Source organism: Osmia lignaria, chromosome 8 (assembly GCF_051020975.1).
Source record: "Osmia lignaria lignaria isolate PbOS001 chromosome 8, iyOsmLign1, whole genome shotgun sequence".
Taxonomy (NCBI): domain Eukaryota; kingdom Metazoa; phylum Arthropoda; class Insecta; order Hymenoptera; family Megachilidae; genus Osmia; species Osmia lignaria.
Genome location: NC_135039.1, coordinates 10298186 through 10315745, shown reverse-complemented (window position 1 = coordinate 10315745; position 17560 = coordinate 10298186). Strand labels below are relative to the sequence as shown.

Genomic DNA, 17560 nt, shown 5'->3' with positions numbered 1-17560 from the left:
GCGAGAAAAAGCGAATAATCATCAATTTAATTCAAGGTAGACGACTCGCTAGTTTTTGCTCGATTTTTTCAACAATTACGTGTTGTCATCGAAAGCAGGATGACGAAAATACATGTAGTAGTAAAATTACATGCAAATAGATGACGAATAATAAGACAGACGATTAAAACGTACGACATATCACCTTTTTTGTTGTTCTCGTAAAGAGGAATTAGTATAACTTTAGAATAACAGAGCGCAAAACGATAATTGACGTGTAACCTGACTACCATTATCATTCAATTAAATAATACATAGGTTTCATGAATAAATTTCAAACAGAAATATTATATAAAAATAAGTCTGCTTCATTTTTTAGGAAAATTAACAACTGTACATTTCTAGCACGTATTACTGACATTTAATATATTTATTACATAATTTAATTATCTATACCTATACCACTTTCTACGATTTTATTAATATCGAAATTAACATGGTACAACATCAATTCCTTACACAATTTCCTAAACAATCCATGCGAGCATTCATGCATTCACACATTCACGCATTAATAGTGTTGCGTTAACCCATTATGTTCGTGTAATTCTGAAAGCAGGCTGACATAACCTTAAATGCAAACAAGTAGAAACGTAAACATTGCTCTCCATGCAAACATATAAATCCGTACACTAATACATGAGTTCAATATTAGAACCTGCTCAATTGACATTTACACATGACGTACGTGACGTCCTCTGTCTGTGCACACGTAGCGACACACTTGTGGACGTTTTTAACACACTCGGGCGCCGATCTATCATGCATATGGATACGTATAGACAGAAAGCAGAGTGGCATCGTTCCCACACATATGTGCAACGTTTAAAGGAACGTCGAGACTCGGCAACGGTCGGCGCAACAGTACCGCGATCGCTTCCTCGCCGTTCGGACTTAGCGTCGCGCCACGACGCTGCGCATGCGCGTGCGCAGTTTTGTTTTGCCCGCCTGCGCGTGCCACACGCAAATGGCGTTCGACCAGTGGATTTGTTAAGTAATCGACGTAGTGTGTTTAAAAATACGTGAACCAGTGGGTACGAATTGATTATTCTTTCGCAGAACGACTGCCTCACGCCAATGGTACTTATTATCAATACGCGTTGCTTTAGATTTGTTGGTTAACACTCTAGTAATCTTCCCAGCTTGGTCACGTGCGCGGATTCGATAGTCGATATAATTCGATGTTAACACCATCGACTTGTATCTCTATCGAAATTTAAATCGAAGAAATAGGTTATTATTAGAAAATTTCAGATCAGGTTTGTGGATAGATAATATTTTTAGAAAAATTGCAGACATTCATTACTTTTTAGTATTTATAAAATACTTATAAGATATCAATGTAGTTTCCACCTAACTTTAAATAATGACATTTTTTTTTTTCAATTAACCTATAAATCGACCGTGACTGCATATAGTAGAATGCATTAGTAAGATTCCTTACAAGGAAATTGCACCATGATTAAAAACAAAATGGATGCAACTAGTATTTGTTCCTTGGTTTTTATTAGGAGGATCGAAAAAAAAAATAATGTAATATTTTTCCTACAGTTTTAACCTAAATTAATTATTTCTATTTAATGTTTTCTGAGATTTTTACCAATATTTTATTACCTGTTAACAGAAAACACTCTTAAATGTAAATTTCTGTCCTTTCGAAAGTCATATTTGTCTTAGGGCAGTGTGCGCATTAGGTTCGACCGTGAAACGGCATTAGTAAATTACATAAATTTCGTTTTCATGAGGGATAATAATAATTTAATATGACATACGTTATTACGAACGGTTTCTGTGTTACGTAACAGAAACCTTTTTATAAACTAACGAGTACTTAACTTATTGGAAAATATAATGAATTTAATCTTGATTAGTAATAAATAGACTTATTACATTTTATTTAGAACACGTTATAAATAAATCAATATTACCCTCGAACAGTATTCAGAGATCAATAATTCTTAAAACTTAATTATTGTTTGTCTAATCCTTTTCCTGCACACGGAAAATTTTTCTGCGTGCAATTACGTCTCACTTATCAAACGAAACATGCATGTATTCAGATAACAATTACATATTTTATTCATACGAAATATTCCGTTCAATTTATACATCGACAAAAAAAAAACAAAAAAAAACGAAGAAATTGTTTGGTCTAGAATAATACTGGAAGATATAACAGGGGGATTGCGGAGGAGGATCCGGATCAAGGAACGTGTATCGAAAACTCTTTTTAATCGATTGGTTTCTTTTTTTTTTTTACTGTCGATGTCCGGCATTGATTCGTCCAAAACATTGACCCGACCAGTGATCCAAGATTCTCTTTATATCTTCTTACAGACATTCTGTCTACGGTGCTATAGTTTCATATAATTTGATACAGTTTCTTGTTTAGAATTTTGCATTGTAATTTTTTATGCAATTTTCTAGTTGGAAAAATTCTTATCAATTATTTTTGATATATTGGAAAGGATGCATTTTCAAACCTGCGATCACACGATCCTTTTCGATCTTTATAAATAGAATATTACATATTTTCACAATAGTTACCCTGTATATGTTCACTATTATATTTCTAATCGGTTCAATTGATGCAATAACGAAAAGTTTGTATTATTTTGACCACCCGTTTGATGTTTCTGTACCAGATAACAAACTCTTCCCACTCTTGTTGGTCAAGATGGCGGTTGCCTAATCTCCGGCGAAAAAAAAGAGGAAGATAGAAAGAGAGAAAATATCAACGCGTCGCTTAACGATAACAAAGGCAAAAAAGTATCTATCGTGACGGCCATATTTCCGAAATATTCGTCGCTCAATTTCGTGGCTCTAAGGTAAAATCGTCTGGTGACCTTGGAATGGAAGAACGGCCGGAAAACAACGAAGGGCCATCGGTTAATTCTTCTTCTTCTTCCACGGATGGTGAGTAAGTTTTAATATTGTTTCCTTTTTATTTTTGTTTAAATGACTGCTATTTTGGATGATATATTCTGACAATGGGAGGATTTAAGGCATAGTCAGCGAAATTTGTAAGGTTAGAATAAAAAAGTTATCAATTAGTTGTAATTATCACAATGAAACTCGGTGTGCCAATATTTCATTGGCCCACTGTACACCCAGCTGCAATGTAGATTCCGATTGGTTGAGAAGGAAGGTGGGGGGAGTAGCCTCCCACCATTCGCTTTCAGTCTTGAGAGAGCCTAACCTAACCTAGAACCTTCTGTCCTCCAACGTACAGAACATGACTAATAAATAAGGCACGTGATGGGACACTTGATCCCTTACAGTATCGAGCACGATAGGCTTCCCAAGGGAAAATGGCGTTACAAGGGAAACGAGAATTCTGAAGATATTAATAGTACAATTTTCTGTCATGAACGTTTATACTCGAGTACCTTCTTCCCTAGGGAAACCTAGGGTGCCCTCTTTCCTAGGGGAATCTAGAGCGCCCTCTTCCCTAGGGAAGCCTCCATGCTCGATGCTGTACATGAAAAACCCATCCCTTACAATATCGAGCAGGATAGGCTTCCCAAGGGAAAATGACGTTATAGGGGAAACGAGAATTCTGAAGATATTAATAGTACCATTTTCTCTCATGAACGTTTATACTCGAGTACCTTCTTCTCTAGGGAAGCCTAGGGTGCCCTCTTCCCTAGGGAAGTTTAGGGCGCCCTCTTCCTTAGGGCAGCCTCCATGCTTGATGCTGTACATCAAAAACTCATCCCTTATAGCATCGAGCACGATAGGCTTCCCAAGGGAAAATGGCGTTATAGCGGAAACAAGAATTTTGAAGATATTAATAGTACCATTTTCTCTCATGAACGTTTATATTCGAGTACCTTCTTCCCTAGGGAAGTCTAGGGCGCCCTCTTCCCTAGGGAAGCCTCCATGCTCGATGCTGTACATGAAAAACCCATCCCTTACAATATCGAGCAGGATAGGCTTCCCAAGGGAAAATGACGTTATAGGGGAAACGAGAATTCTGAAGATATTAATAGTAAAATTTTTTCCCTATGATCGTTTATACTCAAGTAATGGCTCCTACTTCCCTAGCGAAGCTTCCATGCTCGATGCTGTACATCGAAAACGCAAACGTTCTTCCAATTGTCATTTGTTTATCAAGCAAATTTATTCTTTGGTAAAGGAAGCTTATTGTCTCTGCCCTCGAGCTGACATTAAACTGTTGTTTATGGAACATCCTGTACGATGTCTCCATAGAATAGCACTTGTCTTTCAAACCAGTGCGAACCGCATTCGCAGTGATGTATTAATAGCTATTAACAAGATCCATTAATTATGAAAATGTTCGCCGTGCGAATCGATATGGTTATGCAATTAACACATTGAAACATCTCCCGATATGTGTGTGTCTTCGAGGCGTGTGTCTCGCAAAAATCCAGGGTGAAACGGAGCGAGACTCGGGACGATAATGTTTCTTCGCGTCGGTTCGTGAAGATAACCCGGGGACCCTCGGCTGCGCAGCAACAAAATGGAATTCACTTGTGCTCGTCTACACCCTCTTCATATTTTCACGGATCTGTCGTTGAAGATCGATGCGCGATCTCGTATCTCATTATCAGACATATCATTACATATCATTTATCGCAAACATTTTCAAATATTGATTATTAAAAGTAATTAGTTATGTTAACACGTTACAAAATAATTACTAAAGTTTTGATTACATGAAGTCTATTAATAGGCTTCTTGGCGGGGGGTGGGGGAGGTCACCAGTGACTCACATCTAAAATTGTATATTTCGAAAAAGAGAAAAACAATTATTTTTACTGTAAATTGAAAGCTTAAATTTGATAATTAACTATTTATACCTTTAATAATTTCGATATTAATTTGTTCATTTCACCTAGTTTTTCGTTTATACCCATCGATACCTTGTTTGAAAACACTAAACAGAGGAGCGTTTCGAATCACTTGAAAAGCTCTTCGTGTATTCATCATCTCAGACGTTTTTTTTTCTCTTGCTGATTGACGGAAGATGAATATATTAGAGATTGAATGGCCAGTCGATGGGTCCGAATAATAGATACGAATATTACATAAGGAGAAATGAACCTGTTCGTGTAAATATGGCTTTTATCGAACCTGAAATCCTGCTATTACATAAATATTATCACCGATGACTTGTCAGAAGGTACGAAATCGAGTCTTATCTGACAGACTTCCTTGGAAACTTCAAGATCGTCAACGTCGATTGACATTGTTTCGACTAAATGAAAGAAGTTTGGTAAAATTTTCCAAATCCATAGTCGCGGTTAAAAATGATCAAAACCTTGCTTTTTTTTTTTTATCTGCCATATTGACTGAATTCTATTTAAAACTTCTCTTTTTTTGGAAAATAAGTAGTTCAAAAGATGAACATATTTAACCCATTTTCAAATAATTCAACCGAAGGACACATTCATTGAACATAACGAATAGAAAACAGTTAAGTTACGGACAATTTCGTAACGGAATCCGTTGCCATAACGTATGCAGAAATTTCGTGTTCTCATAAATTCTTCTATTGAACGTATGCCTCTTCTTTCCACGTTACAGAGAAACATTAACATTCTTCTCCCCAGCAATTTGTCATCCTCTTCCATAACTAGACATCCGCTTCTGTACTTTAGTTTCTGCTGTTACGAGTAAATTTCGAAATTCTTTTCATTTTCTCGGACCGTCAAATCGCGTTCACGCTTTCGTCGTTTCTCTGCGCCGAGTTTTCTATATTTATGTAAGAATTTCTGACATAAAAGTATCGCGAAATAATGGCAGATCAAATTGAAGCTTAAGGTGCGAAGAAAATGACCGCGTAAACGTTTCGCCGGTGGCTAATTCCTTGGCGAAAGGAGCGATGGACACACGACTGGCTCTATTCGGCAGAGGCGCGAAACGTCTTCTTGTAAGGAAAAAGAAGAAGAGCAAAGAATTGACAAATTGCGACACGTTTCAAGCGCATGGCGAACTGAAGGTTGCTTATAATGAAGTTTATAAACGAAGAGGTCACTAGATAACCTCGAAGAATGCCCATCTCGTTCGCTGTGCAAACGTTCTCCAACATGGTCGCCTAATTAGACCGGCTTGTACCTTTTATCTTTCATGCGAATAATAAGTAAATTCGATTGCAATTTCATAGCTGATTACACATGATTGCGCTAATAATTGAATAAGAAATTGGAACGCGAGGAAAGAAATATTCTGAAGGTTTTAGAACGTAATTAACGTAAGTAGTAAATAAATGGTCGATACGATAGAGAAAAAGAAAGGGGTAATTATTTAGAAGTTGGTCCTCCTCACCGATTTTCGTGACCTTGAAATATTTTGTCAAGGTCATCATTCTGAACAACTTTTAAGGCCGCTCGGCCTTAATTTCCGAGATATTCGTAAAAAACTGCATTTATACTTATGTCACTAGTATACTGTATTCCGGGAAAAATGGAGACTGAATAGTGATTGAAGTGGTTTGAGGTTAGGGTTAGGGTTAGGGTTAGGTTTAGGTTTAGGTTTACTGCGTACATGGCGTGATACGAGAGCTAATATTCCTCGTTATGGAACTCGTACGTCTCATTACGTGGAATATATAGCTGAGTTTTTATTCCGACGTCAACATGATGTTAATGAGCGTATAATGGCATTTTTCGACATGATGGGCGAAACGTTTCCGATTTCTGACAAAACACAAAATGAATAATAGGTATACAATATATAAAAAGTGAAAGAAAGAGTAATTAAAACGTGAAAAAATCAAAAACAAAACCCTAACCCTAACCCTAACCTCAAACCACTTCAATCACTCTTTCAATCACCATTCAGTCTCCATTTTTTCCGGAACACAGTGTACTCGTAATCTAAGTTTAACTAAAGATTTTTGCAAATATCTCGGAAACTAAGGCGGCGGTAACATCTATAGGAAAAAGTTGTTCAGAATGATGACCTTGACAACGTATTTCAAGGTCACGAAAATCGGTGAGGAGGGCAAACTTCTAACTAATTACCAAAGATTTTTGCAAATATCTTGGAAACTAAGACCGAGCGGCGGTAACATGTATAGGGAAAAGTTGTTCAGAATGATGACCTTGACAACATATTTCAAGGTTACGAAAATCGGTGAGGAGAACCAACTTCTAACTAATTACCAAAGATTTTTGCAAATATCTTGGAAACTAAGGCCGAGCGGCGGTAACATGTATAGGGAAAAGTTGTTCAGAATGATGACCTTGACAACATATTTCAAGGTCACGAAAATCGGTGAGAAGGACCAACTTCTAAATAATTACCAAAAAAAGTTATGATTCCATTTAAAAGACTTCGAGTGACCTCTAATTTGTTAGAAAAAAAGAAATATTTTCAAAATATTTATTATCGATAAAAATTGATGAATAATTGGGCCCGTTACTTTAGGATTGTTACAAGTAGCTGAAACACATTGTATAATAAATTTTTGATAACGCAAAAATTATCTCCTTAGATATTGATACGATGGCGATATAAATGACTATGACGGTTAGCTTTATCTTAGGAAAAAAGAATTGAGAATAATTGCAATATTTATCAGAGACTAATCTGTCTTTCATGGAGGGTTTAACTGACACACCTGCTTCCTTGCATCGTTCCGTATTTTTCACTTCCCAGCTTCTTCAGGTAGATAATAAAACATGGCGATAAGCGTTATCGATAATTAACCGATACTCATCTACCTGGATTACAAATATGAATCGATCACGTTTTAAACTCGTTATCAGTGTTAATTGGTGAACAACAAAAATTAACAACCCTTGTGATGTACGAGATCTTCGAAGTTGATACAACAAGTGGATGTATTGGAAAAGTTTTAGAATTGCTTTTGCAAGAAAAATATGGACCCTCTATTGTAATATTATTTTAAGATTTTCGGATTTCAAGATTCTAAGTTACCCTAATGATCATTCCTAATGTTTCCGAATGGCCCCACTAAAATTGAGAACTCAGGTTCGGTATATAACCTAAATTACAGTTGGTTTTACAGTTTTCGAGAATAGCGCATGCGCAGTATTGAATAGCGCACGCTCAGTATGGAATAGCGCATGCGCAGTATCGAATAGCGCATACGTAGTCCCAAAATTGTAGAAAAATTTCTTACCACGATATCTCAAAAAGGGTAAGACATCCAGCTCTGAAACCAATTTTAATCGGTTTCTGGTAGTCAATTTAGGTTGTATACCGAACCTGAGCTTTCAATTTTGGTGGGGCAAGTCGGAAACTTATCCACGATTAATTTTCGTTCCAAGATAAGTTGGAATAGGATGAAGCTTCGTTGCTCAATGTAATAGTGATCCGAGGAAGAGCGTGCGTGCTCGATCCATGCTGTTTTTCTTGCAAGATTATCATTTACATAATCTTCTTATCTTAGCCGATATGTGTCATCAATTTTTCAGATTACATGGCTCGGAAATAGAGTCAACCTTGACTCATTCTTTATTGAAAAAAAATCGCTTTCCCGGTTCAAATCGACTGGTACACAAACAGTAAACGGTTGTTTACCGGGGATAATTCTCTGAATGACAAGGAAAAGTTTCTTCCGAATGTTTTCTGACTCATTGAAATCTCTTTTGCTCGAGATAAGTTATTGTTAATATTAGAAATTCTTGTTTAACCATGTGTACTGATCGATTAGAAAATCTCGAAGCATCGATATTTCATCCTAAGCTCATTGTCAGTGACGGATCAAGGGAGCTTTAAGGGGGGCTACAGCTCTGGGCCCCACTTTCCAGGAGCTCTGTATATTCGTTAATATTATCTTTGCATGATTAATTTTTATTTTTGTATTTAAATTTATTCAGACGATTACAATACAAAAACTGCTGTGATAATGTTTTTCACTCAAAATGATACGAATTTTTATAAAAATAGGATTTTTAAGTTATTAATCCTTGTTGTTTCATAATTTTTTATCGTGCTTTTGTCGATTTTATCTTCAGGAATTGATAAAAAATTGCGTTATCTTGAATTTATATATTTTGATAATTTTATTTGATTTTCGAGTATCAGTACTGAAATTTCTTTCGTTTCTCTCTCTTTTTTTTTTAGAAAGCAGGAAGTTTGTAGACAACAATTTTCACATAGAAATTTCCATAATGTGAACAATTAATGGAAATTATAATAAAAGTATCTAATCTAACGTAACATTTAGCAACTTTGACACATTGACCCATTATTCTATCTTCATAAATGTTGTAAATGTAACACGAAGATTATTGCACGTTTTTTTCTTTTTTTCTTTCCTTTTTGCCAGTAAAAGTTTCATAATTATGTTTGATTTGATAGCTGTAACAATAATATTTCAATAATGATAATTACTGAGGGTTTTTACAGTTTCCATATTAAAAAAATTGATCTTCGTTTTTAGTTTTATTTCCATCAATAATGTTGATTAAAAGTTAAAATTAGGTGTACCCGGTTGTTGATGCCAAGTACCTCTTACAATCTTCATTTATTCTTTTTTATAACAATCACATTCTGTTCGTGGTACGAAATGAAAATTAGAAATTTATGTTCAGTTCATTTATTTATTTACTTTTTTCATTCATCCGTTAGTAACGTTAATCATACAAATAATTGATACTGAACACATTAGTGAAGCTGACATTCTAGATAAAAAGTTGTCTAAATAATTGTTCAATTAACTGATAAATCATTGTAATTTTTTTTTACAATTAATTACTTTACTAATTACGTACAACATTCCTTCGTTGCTGGTTAATAATATTAAACAGTTAATTGCAAGAAGAAATTATATTTTATTATCATTCATTGAAATGCGAAGAAATATTAAATTTCCTTTGAAACGAAATTCCCCAAAATCGAGGTCAATGGAGAAAAACTGTTTACCGATTCGTAATCGCAATTCTGTTGAAAAACGATGTGTATGTATGAAAAGATATAAAAAGGAAGGAATAAAAAGTTAAAATTTGTTGGACATTATTATCTTGGCGACCGGTAGTGTACGCTTCAGCGTGTGGCACTAACCCCCACCGCTACCACGCGCGTACCCCCACCACCGCCGCCTTACGCGTCCCTCCCACCACCGGCGCGCGTTACCCCCACCACGCGTACAGTAGCTAGCGGCTAAAGCAATGTTTTGACATTTAGTCGCACAGCGACCTCCGCGCGGGATGGTCGAATAGTTTCGGAAGGTTATCGTCCGGAACGATCGCCTGTACAGTGATAGAAGCATGACAGCCACGTGAAGAAAGACTTCGTATGTGTCTGTGTTATTTCTGTGCACTTACACGCGACGACTCCACGCTGGACGATTATCACGAGCTGTTTGAAACGAAGGTGAACAGAAAAATGAGGTTCGACGATCAGCTCTTCGAGGTTTTCGGTAAGTCCTTTCCTCTGTAGATAATTATATCAATATATAATGACTGACTGATACACTGATAATTGTTTATACAAGAAATAAGAAATTTTATTAATAATGTCGAATATTGACATTTATATACATGATATACTGTAGGATGCAAAGCAGGGCTGTATTAAGATTCCTAAGGCCCGGGGTTATATCCAAGACGTACAAAATATATGCAAAATTAATTTAATTATTAATTAAGATTATAGAAGCGTGTACATTTTCGGTGAAACGATACTCGAAGTAATTAGGATTGCCTTATAGCTCGTAGTTAATTAACGCTAATTTACAGTCATTATCTGTACAAGGATTTTGTAAGAATCGTGATTAAGCACGTTCCCTCTGTTGTAAATAAAATTTTTTCTTTCTAAAAAGGGGGACGCGATTTTATTGAGAAACTTAATCGCGTTAGAAAGAAGATTTCTCGTGAAAAAATTCAGATAATTTTTCAGCGTTAATCGGTTGAATTTTTTCAAATAACATTTCTCAGAAAAATAATCAGTGATTTTTCCCTCGGCTTGTTTATAACAACAGAGATATGAAATTAAAAAATAATCTTATTCTTTTAATTAAAAACGAAAATTTACAATTTTTCAATGCATAGAAAATTATTTGTACGATTCTCTTTTTCATTTTCTACATTAACATGTTTACACTTCGCACGTTGAATAAGCAAAGATTTACAAAATGATCTAATGTTTAACTCTTGTTTTCTTAAGTACACAATGTAGCTGATGGACTGTACGTACGACCCGAAAATAACTACGTAATATACTGATAATAATTATACAAAATATTTACATCACATCACGTTAAACCCTATACAAAAACTGTAGAGATATTAAAGTTTTAGTGTATTAAGTGGTCCATTTCGAAATGAAACACAAAAACACTTTTACTGTGATTGATGCTTTATTTTAATATCATTCGTCATTGTTTTTCATCCTCTTTCGGATTTATTCGGCGTGACGCACCGGGTGCGTCATGCATAGAACGTGAAACGAAAAATTTTTAATTAGAAAGGGAATTGCAAGCGCATAAGAAAAAGAAATGAACCGAATAGCGTGACGAATATTCATACCATTTAGTTGTATCATTAAGGCTGGTTCACAGTGAGATTTTTATATGAGCGTAATTATCGTCCTGTCGATAGCCAGCACATAAAATGATTCATTTACGGCTGTTTCATTGTTTCTCTCTCGGTAGAAATAGTTTCGCTCCTTTCAGTTTTATCGCTTTATAAAATGACTCATTTTGCAAGCTACCGTCTTTGTTACGATTTTCTCCCCCTCGTACTCGTCCCCTACATGGAAATTTAGCTTAGCGCGAAATTAATTGATATCCTTTGTAGAGGACTGACGAGCCTCGAAGGAATGTTTTCTTGAAAATTTCATTACTTTTCGCACGTGCACCGATTGATCTTATATCATCGTCACTCGTTATAATTATGGAAACGAGTAGAAAATTTCTATGAATATTATGCAAAGAAACTAGTGAAACCTAACCTAACATCCTCTAGCTTTACCTATATGTAGAATAGAGCGACAAAATTTCTATAATTTTTAATTAAATTTGAGTTATAATAAAACTTGAGAGAATATTATTCTTATCAAGTTTCACTGTAATTCGGAGAACAAGATGAATATGCTGGATGACCACGTGAAATGAAAATCACAGGACATTGCGTCACCGACTACTTGAATGACATTTGAAATTGTTCAATCACATCTCTGTCCTGAAGGATTTGCGTCAAAAGCAAAGAAATTTAAGACAATCGTGAGACGACGCAGTGATTAATAACGTAATACATATCTGCATACTTTTTTGATGAAAAATTCTTACATCTTTTATAAATTATTTATAGAAGTGTTGTTGATAAAATAGATATTTCCAGAATTTATGAATTATAGCTATAGGAATAAATATCTAGTAATATAGTGTCAATAGAAAAATATATTTAACAAGTTGGAGATCAACCCTTAGCCGCGTTTACGCGCGAAATTCAAATTACCTTAGCTAGTAATTATGCCCGTATCTCCCGGGTATCCCTACTTCTAGACCAATGGAGCGCGGCGTACCCCCACCCCTAATTATTCGACAGACTTGAAGTTATATTCATTCTTATACACGGGTAGACTCGCGTCACCCCCCACTCCTAGCTCACGAGCCGAGCGCAAAACTCGTCAGCTGCTCGCCAGTCGTCTCCGCGGCGTTCGTAAGAAACAATCTGAATTGTATACAATAATAGTTTTCGTGGTATCCGTATCACAGTTCCATGCGTGTCAAACTGTTCTTCCATTGCTTTTCAATGCGCAAACGAATCGGTTTGTGTTTCGTGATCGACGAACGATCGATCGTGTGCCGGCAATGATCGATCAATTACGCCATTAACCGCGGCCGCGTTGTAACGTAATTCGTCAAACAACTGGTCTTGGTGATAAGAACGATAATGGAGGCTACCTGCAAGGAACTTTTTCCAAAAAAATTGATCGGAAGGATCGGTACACGATCGATCGAGGATCCTGAAGTTTGATTCGAACCTGTCATTCGCAATTGTCACGAAAATGGGACTGGCAGGTAAATGTTTTCCCTTCAATATAAAAGCGATATATCGATGGTTTTTGCCAGTTCGAGATTTTTCGATATTTCAATCATGGTTGCTCTGCAGCTTATCGATTAATCGCTTTTTTTTTCTTTCTTCGATACACACGTGACACGGTGGTTTGATATTAATAAAATGAACTCGTTTAAAAGTTTCATGCAAAGAAAGGGGTCATTCTGAATTTATAAATGTTTATTCAGGTTGTTGGCATCTATGACGTAATATGTAGGTAGACATATCAAGTGTACAGATTAAAAGAATGTCCATATTGATATTGTTCGACTATTGTTAAAGTAATAAAATGAAATAGAGAAAATGAAAATGTAAAATCATTTATCACAAAATTGGTCAGTGTTTTTTAATTTTTTTTTTATCTTAATTGTTTATTGTAAATTGTTAAATAAATGACGTTTCGAATTGATGAATTTTCATGGAATAATTTTGAATAATTATTAATGAATACAAATGATGTTTACCTACAGAATTAAACGATAATGAATTGTTTATAGAATTATACGAAATTGCTGAATCATTGTTTACACACAGTTCAACACAATATGTACAATTTTTAATTGAACAGTTTACAAACACGTAACAACCTTTGAATGTTCGTTCTTTCAAAATAATAGATTGTTTGTTATGCAACTGTGTGTATCAAACGATTGCCACGAGAAAAGCGGAAAATTTTCAGGACACCCGGTTAGTGTTTAGTTTACGACGCGCAATTAAGCCAAAACGCCCACTGTAATATTTAGCGATTTATTTGGAGAATTTTTTTAATAATTTTATTAAAGGATGCGTCATGGAAAAATGTTGTTGACATACCCGGGGCCCGTGGGTTGCTTACTAATTCACGGAATTCGTCCAATGCTTTCTGGTATTTAAAATGGCAATTAAGAAAAATATTTCGAATTGCTCTCGTTCATCGTAAAAAATTCATTTAATAAGGGGAATAAATAACTTTCACGAGTTTCATATGGTTCAACCGCGTCGGTATGGTTATTTTAAATTCAAATGGATTCCCGCCTTTTTGCATATCCGAGAGGTTAGGTATCCCGAGTCCTAGGGAATACGGGGAAAAAAATTGCGACGATTAAATTGCAAGCAAAAACTTGCGAAATGAGGTTAAAATCTTTGCATAATTTTACGAATTAAGTGTAATAATTGTTGTAAGACTTCTTGGAATGCGAAACGAATCGGCACCCGGGGAGGAAGTGATAAAAAAATACTCGTTCGAGGAGCAATTACGAAAAAAATATTTTCCGTTTGAAAGAAAGAAATACGATTTACGTAAATTCGTGTGGTAACAGTTAACAGTCGAGGCAGGATCACCGAGATGTTTTCGGATTACGTAAGAGTAACAGTTTATTTTTCATAGAACGTTCGAAAGAAACGATGAAAAATTTGTCGATTTGCTTGTCAATCTTACAAAAAAACCTAATGAATTTTTTTAAATATGTAGGATTAAACGTGTGTTAAAGCTTAAGATACAATTTTTCATGTCAGTCGTGGAGGGGGGGGGGGGGTCGATTTATAATTTTTCAAGTGAAAACGTTGCTAACGATTCGACAAGCTTGCAAAATAATCTCTCGATATGGCGGACCATTTATAACAGTCTTTTGGGATGATTTATTTAAATATGGTAATGTCAAATATTTGCATAATGTTTAATATCTCTCGTGGTTATGATTATTAAATTAGGATTAGTCACTGGAGTTGAATTATTATTTATTGATTAAAATTATATTTAGGGATACAACGATAATATTGTTTATTTAAATAACAAACATCGTTTCGATTTAGAAGATAATAGGGTTGGAAGCATTATTATTATATTGAAATAGACAAACGAGTTATCCTGCAAGTTTACATCGAGCTACATAAAATACACCGTATCCGGTGAAATGAGAGATTTCTCGGCTAAAAATAAAGCGATATACCCTTTTTACTTCTACTCGTTACTTGCAGCTCTCTTTAGTGTCATTTTTCGAATAACATTATTTTCCATCCACCCTTAGAAAATTTTTATAAAGATAGGGAAATAAAAAAAATTCTTTTTGTACTTTATTAGTAAGTCTAATTTTTTACATTTTTTGTTACATTAAATTTTCTAAAATATTCTTGTATTTCTCATTTTTTTCCCGCCTTAGTTGCGCTAGTGTTATCTTACAGTAATATATAAAAGAAGAAAAAAATCATTATTAACGATTACCTAAATCAAGACAACGTTTCAAGAGACTATTTTCGAAGGTTCCTCTATTTGCTTATGGTAATGTCGTTTCTAGACGACAAAACGGAAGGGGATCCAGGAATTAACAAGTAAAAGAAGCTTTCAGCTACAAGAGCTCGCATTAATTATGAATACTGTTAGCTTATCGCGTAAACTCGTCTCCGTAAAATCCAAGAAACTGCTGATTTTCCTTAATTAGTGGTTGCATAAAATTTTCGAAAGAAAAAATTAATTTTTTTCTTGAAACATTTTGCTTTATTAGAAAATAAGGCATCGTTTAAAAAAGAGAAAAGAAACTCGACGAAACTTAGGTTCAGATATTTTCGAGGACATTAGCATGGCTGGTACCGTTGAATTAGGTAAATTTCCTGGAATTCGATCGGAAAATAGTGTCTCTCTAGCATGCTGGAATCTAGTGGTTCATTCGGTTACGTAATATATAATGGGACACGCACGCGACTTCTCTCTTTCTTTCATCCTCGGACAGGTTGTCGTTATCTTTTTCCTCATCGCGGCGGCTTTCGTAATTCGTATTAACTTCATAGATGAATCAATTGGTCACCTGAACGGTTGAGATGTCGGACAGCGAAGAGTCAAAATATCGGGGACTTGACTGGAAAGCCGGTTGCCAAATAGGAAACAGTTGGGAAATTAAACGAAGTGGTCGGAGCTGATCGTTGTTTCGCAACCGGGCCCCTTCCTGTTAGAACTTACACTCGAAAGCGACGATTTAGATGGAAAGGAATTTTTCTTTTTTTTTTTTTTTTTTTTGAAGGGAAAAAGTCTTTTACGAGTCCTGTCCGATCCGACCCGAACTACTCCATCTTTACCCGACCCGACCCGATCCGATCTGATCCGATCCGACTCGACCCGACCCGATCCGATCCGATCCGAACTACCCCATCTTTACCCGACCCGATTCGATCCGATCCGATCCGACCCGACCCGATCCGATCCGACTCGACCCGACTCGACCCGACCCGACCCGATCCGATCCGATCCGATCCGAACTACCCCATCTTTACCCGACCCGATTCGATCTGATCCGATCCGATCCGATCCGACCCGTCCCGACCCGAACCGATCCGATCCGATCCGATCCGACCCGACCCGACCCGAACCGATCCGATCCGATCCGATCCGATCCGACCCGACCCGATCCGATCCGAACTACCCCATCTTTACCGGACCGTCGCGTCCCGATCCTATCCGATCCGAGGCCCGGGTATTTCAAGTTCCGAAGGAAAAAAGTGGAAGTGGTAACCTTAAAAGAAAATTAATCGAGAAAGGAACACTGCAGACGAGAAAAAATGAAGTCATTGAAAATTAATTACAGTTGCCGTCATTCATGAAAAAATGTCTCAATGTGGGGGGTTATTAACGTCGTCGTGTATAAAAAGCAAATTAACCAACGCAACGTTTAATAGTTGCTTCTTTTTTTCCTGTTTTGTTATAATTTAGCTTCAAGTCGGAAGTAAAATGTCCTCAATGATAATTAGGCGTGTTGACAATTATGAATCGTTTAATTTCAGCTTGTAATAGTTGCTAGTTAGAAGAAATGTAAATAGCCTGGAATTCATAGGAAGAATAATTATCGTGGAATGTAAAGATGAGAAATAGTTGATTTAGAAATTTAGAAAAATAGTGGTAATAGCGATGAAAGCTATTGGTAGGTATACTCAAAGGTTAATTAACGACGCGTTAATTAGACGAATACCTACCGCGATAATGCGTATGAAAATATTGTTTTTTTTTTAACCCAGTAATTGCATAATAGAATGGCAAATACTTTTTTCATGGGAATAGAAGCATATCACACTATTCGTTGTTTTAGAAAGTATAAATAACTGCAACTCTGGTAAGAGTAAAAAGGAAACATAAAATAGTAGTCTATTGAATACTGGTTAATTTATTATATAACCATCTATTCCGACATCGTTGAACACTTAATATTTCCAAGTTAAATGAGGTTTCCCTACTTTCATTTTCGGCCGACGAAATATTCTCCATTCTTTCGATCAGCATTCCACGTTTTTGCCGCAACATTGACGAACAAAAAGAATTCGGCGAGAACTTTCGGTGAATCTAGAGGGATTGGTCCAGGCTTAAAAAAAAAAAATCCCTAGTTACGCTAATGGGAAGATACGCAGAGCACGGGTAAGAAGCGCCAACAAAGAAGCGTTTAACGGACAATTAAAATTAATCTTGAATCGACGGGAAAACACAGATGGAACGGCGCGCGTGGAAAACTTTCCATGTTTCTTGCTCGTGAACCAAGAAGTCGACGACGCCTTTTATCTCCGCT

At 36.0% G+C, this 17560-nt stretch overlaps 1 protein-coding gene across 6 annotated transcripts in view; it reads left to right on the top strand.

Annotated features, from left to right (window-relative positions):
• Window positions 1-910: 910 nt before the first annotated feature.
• Hnf4 (Hepatocyte nuclear factor 4) overlaps window positions 911-17560 on the top strand; it is a 31711-nt gene continuing 15061 nt past the window's right edge. The window contains exons 1-2 of one of the 6 annotated variants that reach the window (XM_034334547.2): window positions 911-1119; window positions 2685-2955. In XM_034334547.2, coding sequence (XP_034190438.2) covers window positions 2892-2955 — 64 coding nt within the window. In that variant the 5' untranslated portion in view covers window positions 911-1119; window positions 2685-2891. The other 5 variants (XM_034334549.2, XM_034334545.2, XM_034334546.2 and 2 more) reach the window with 5 other exon arrangements.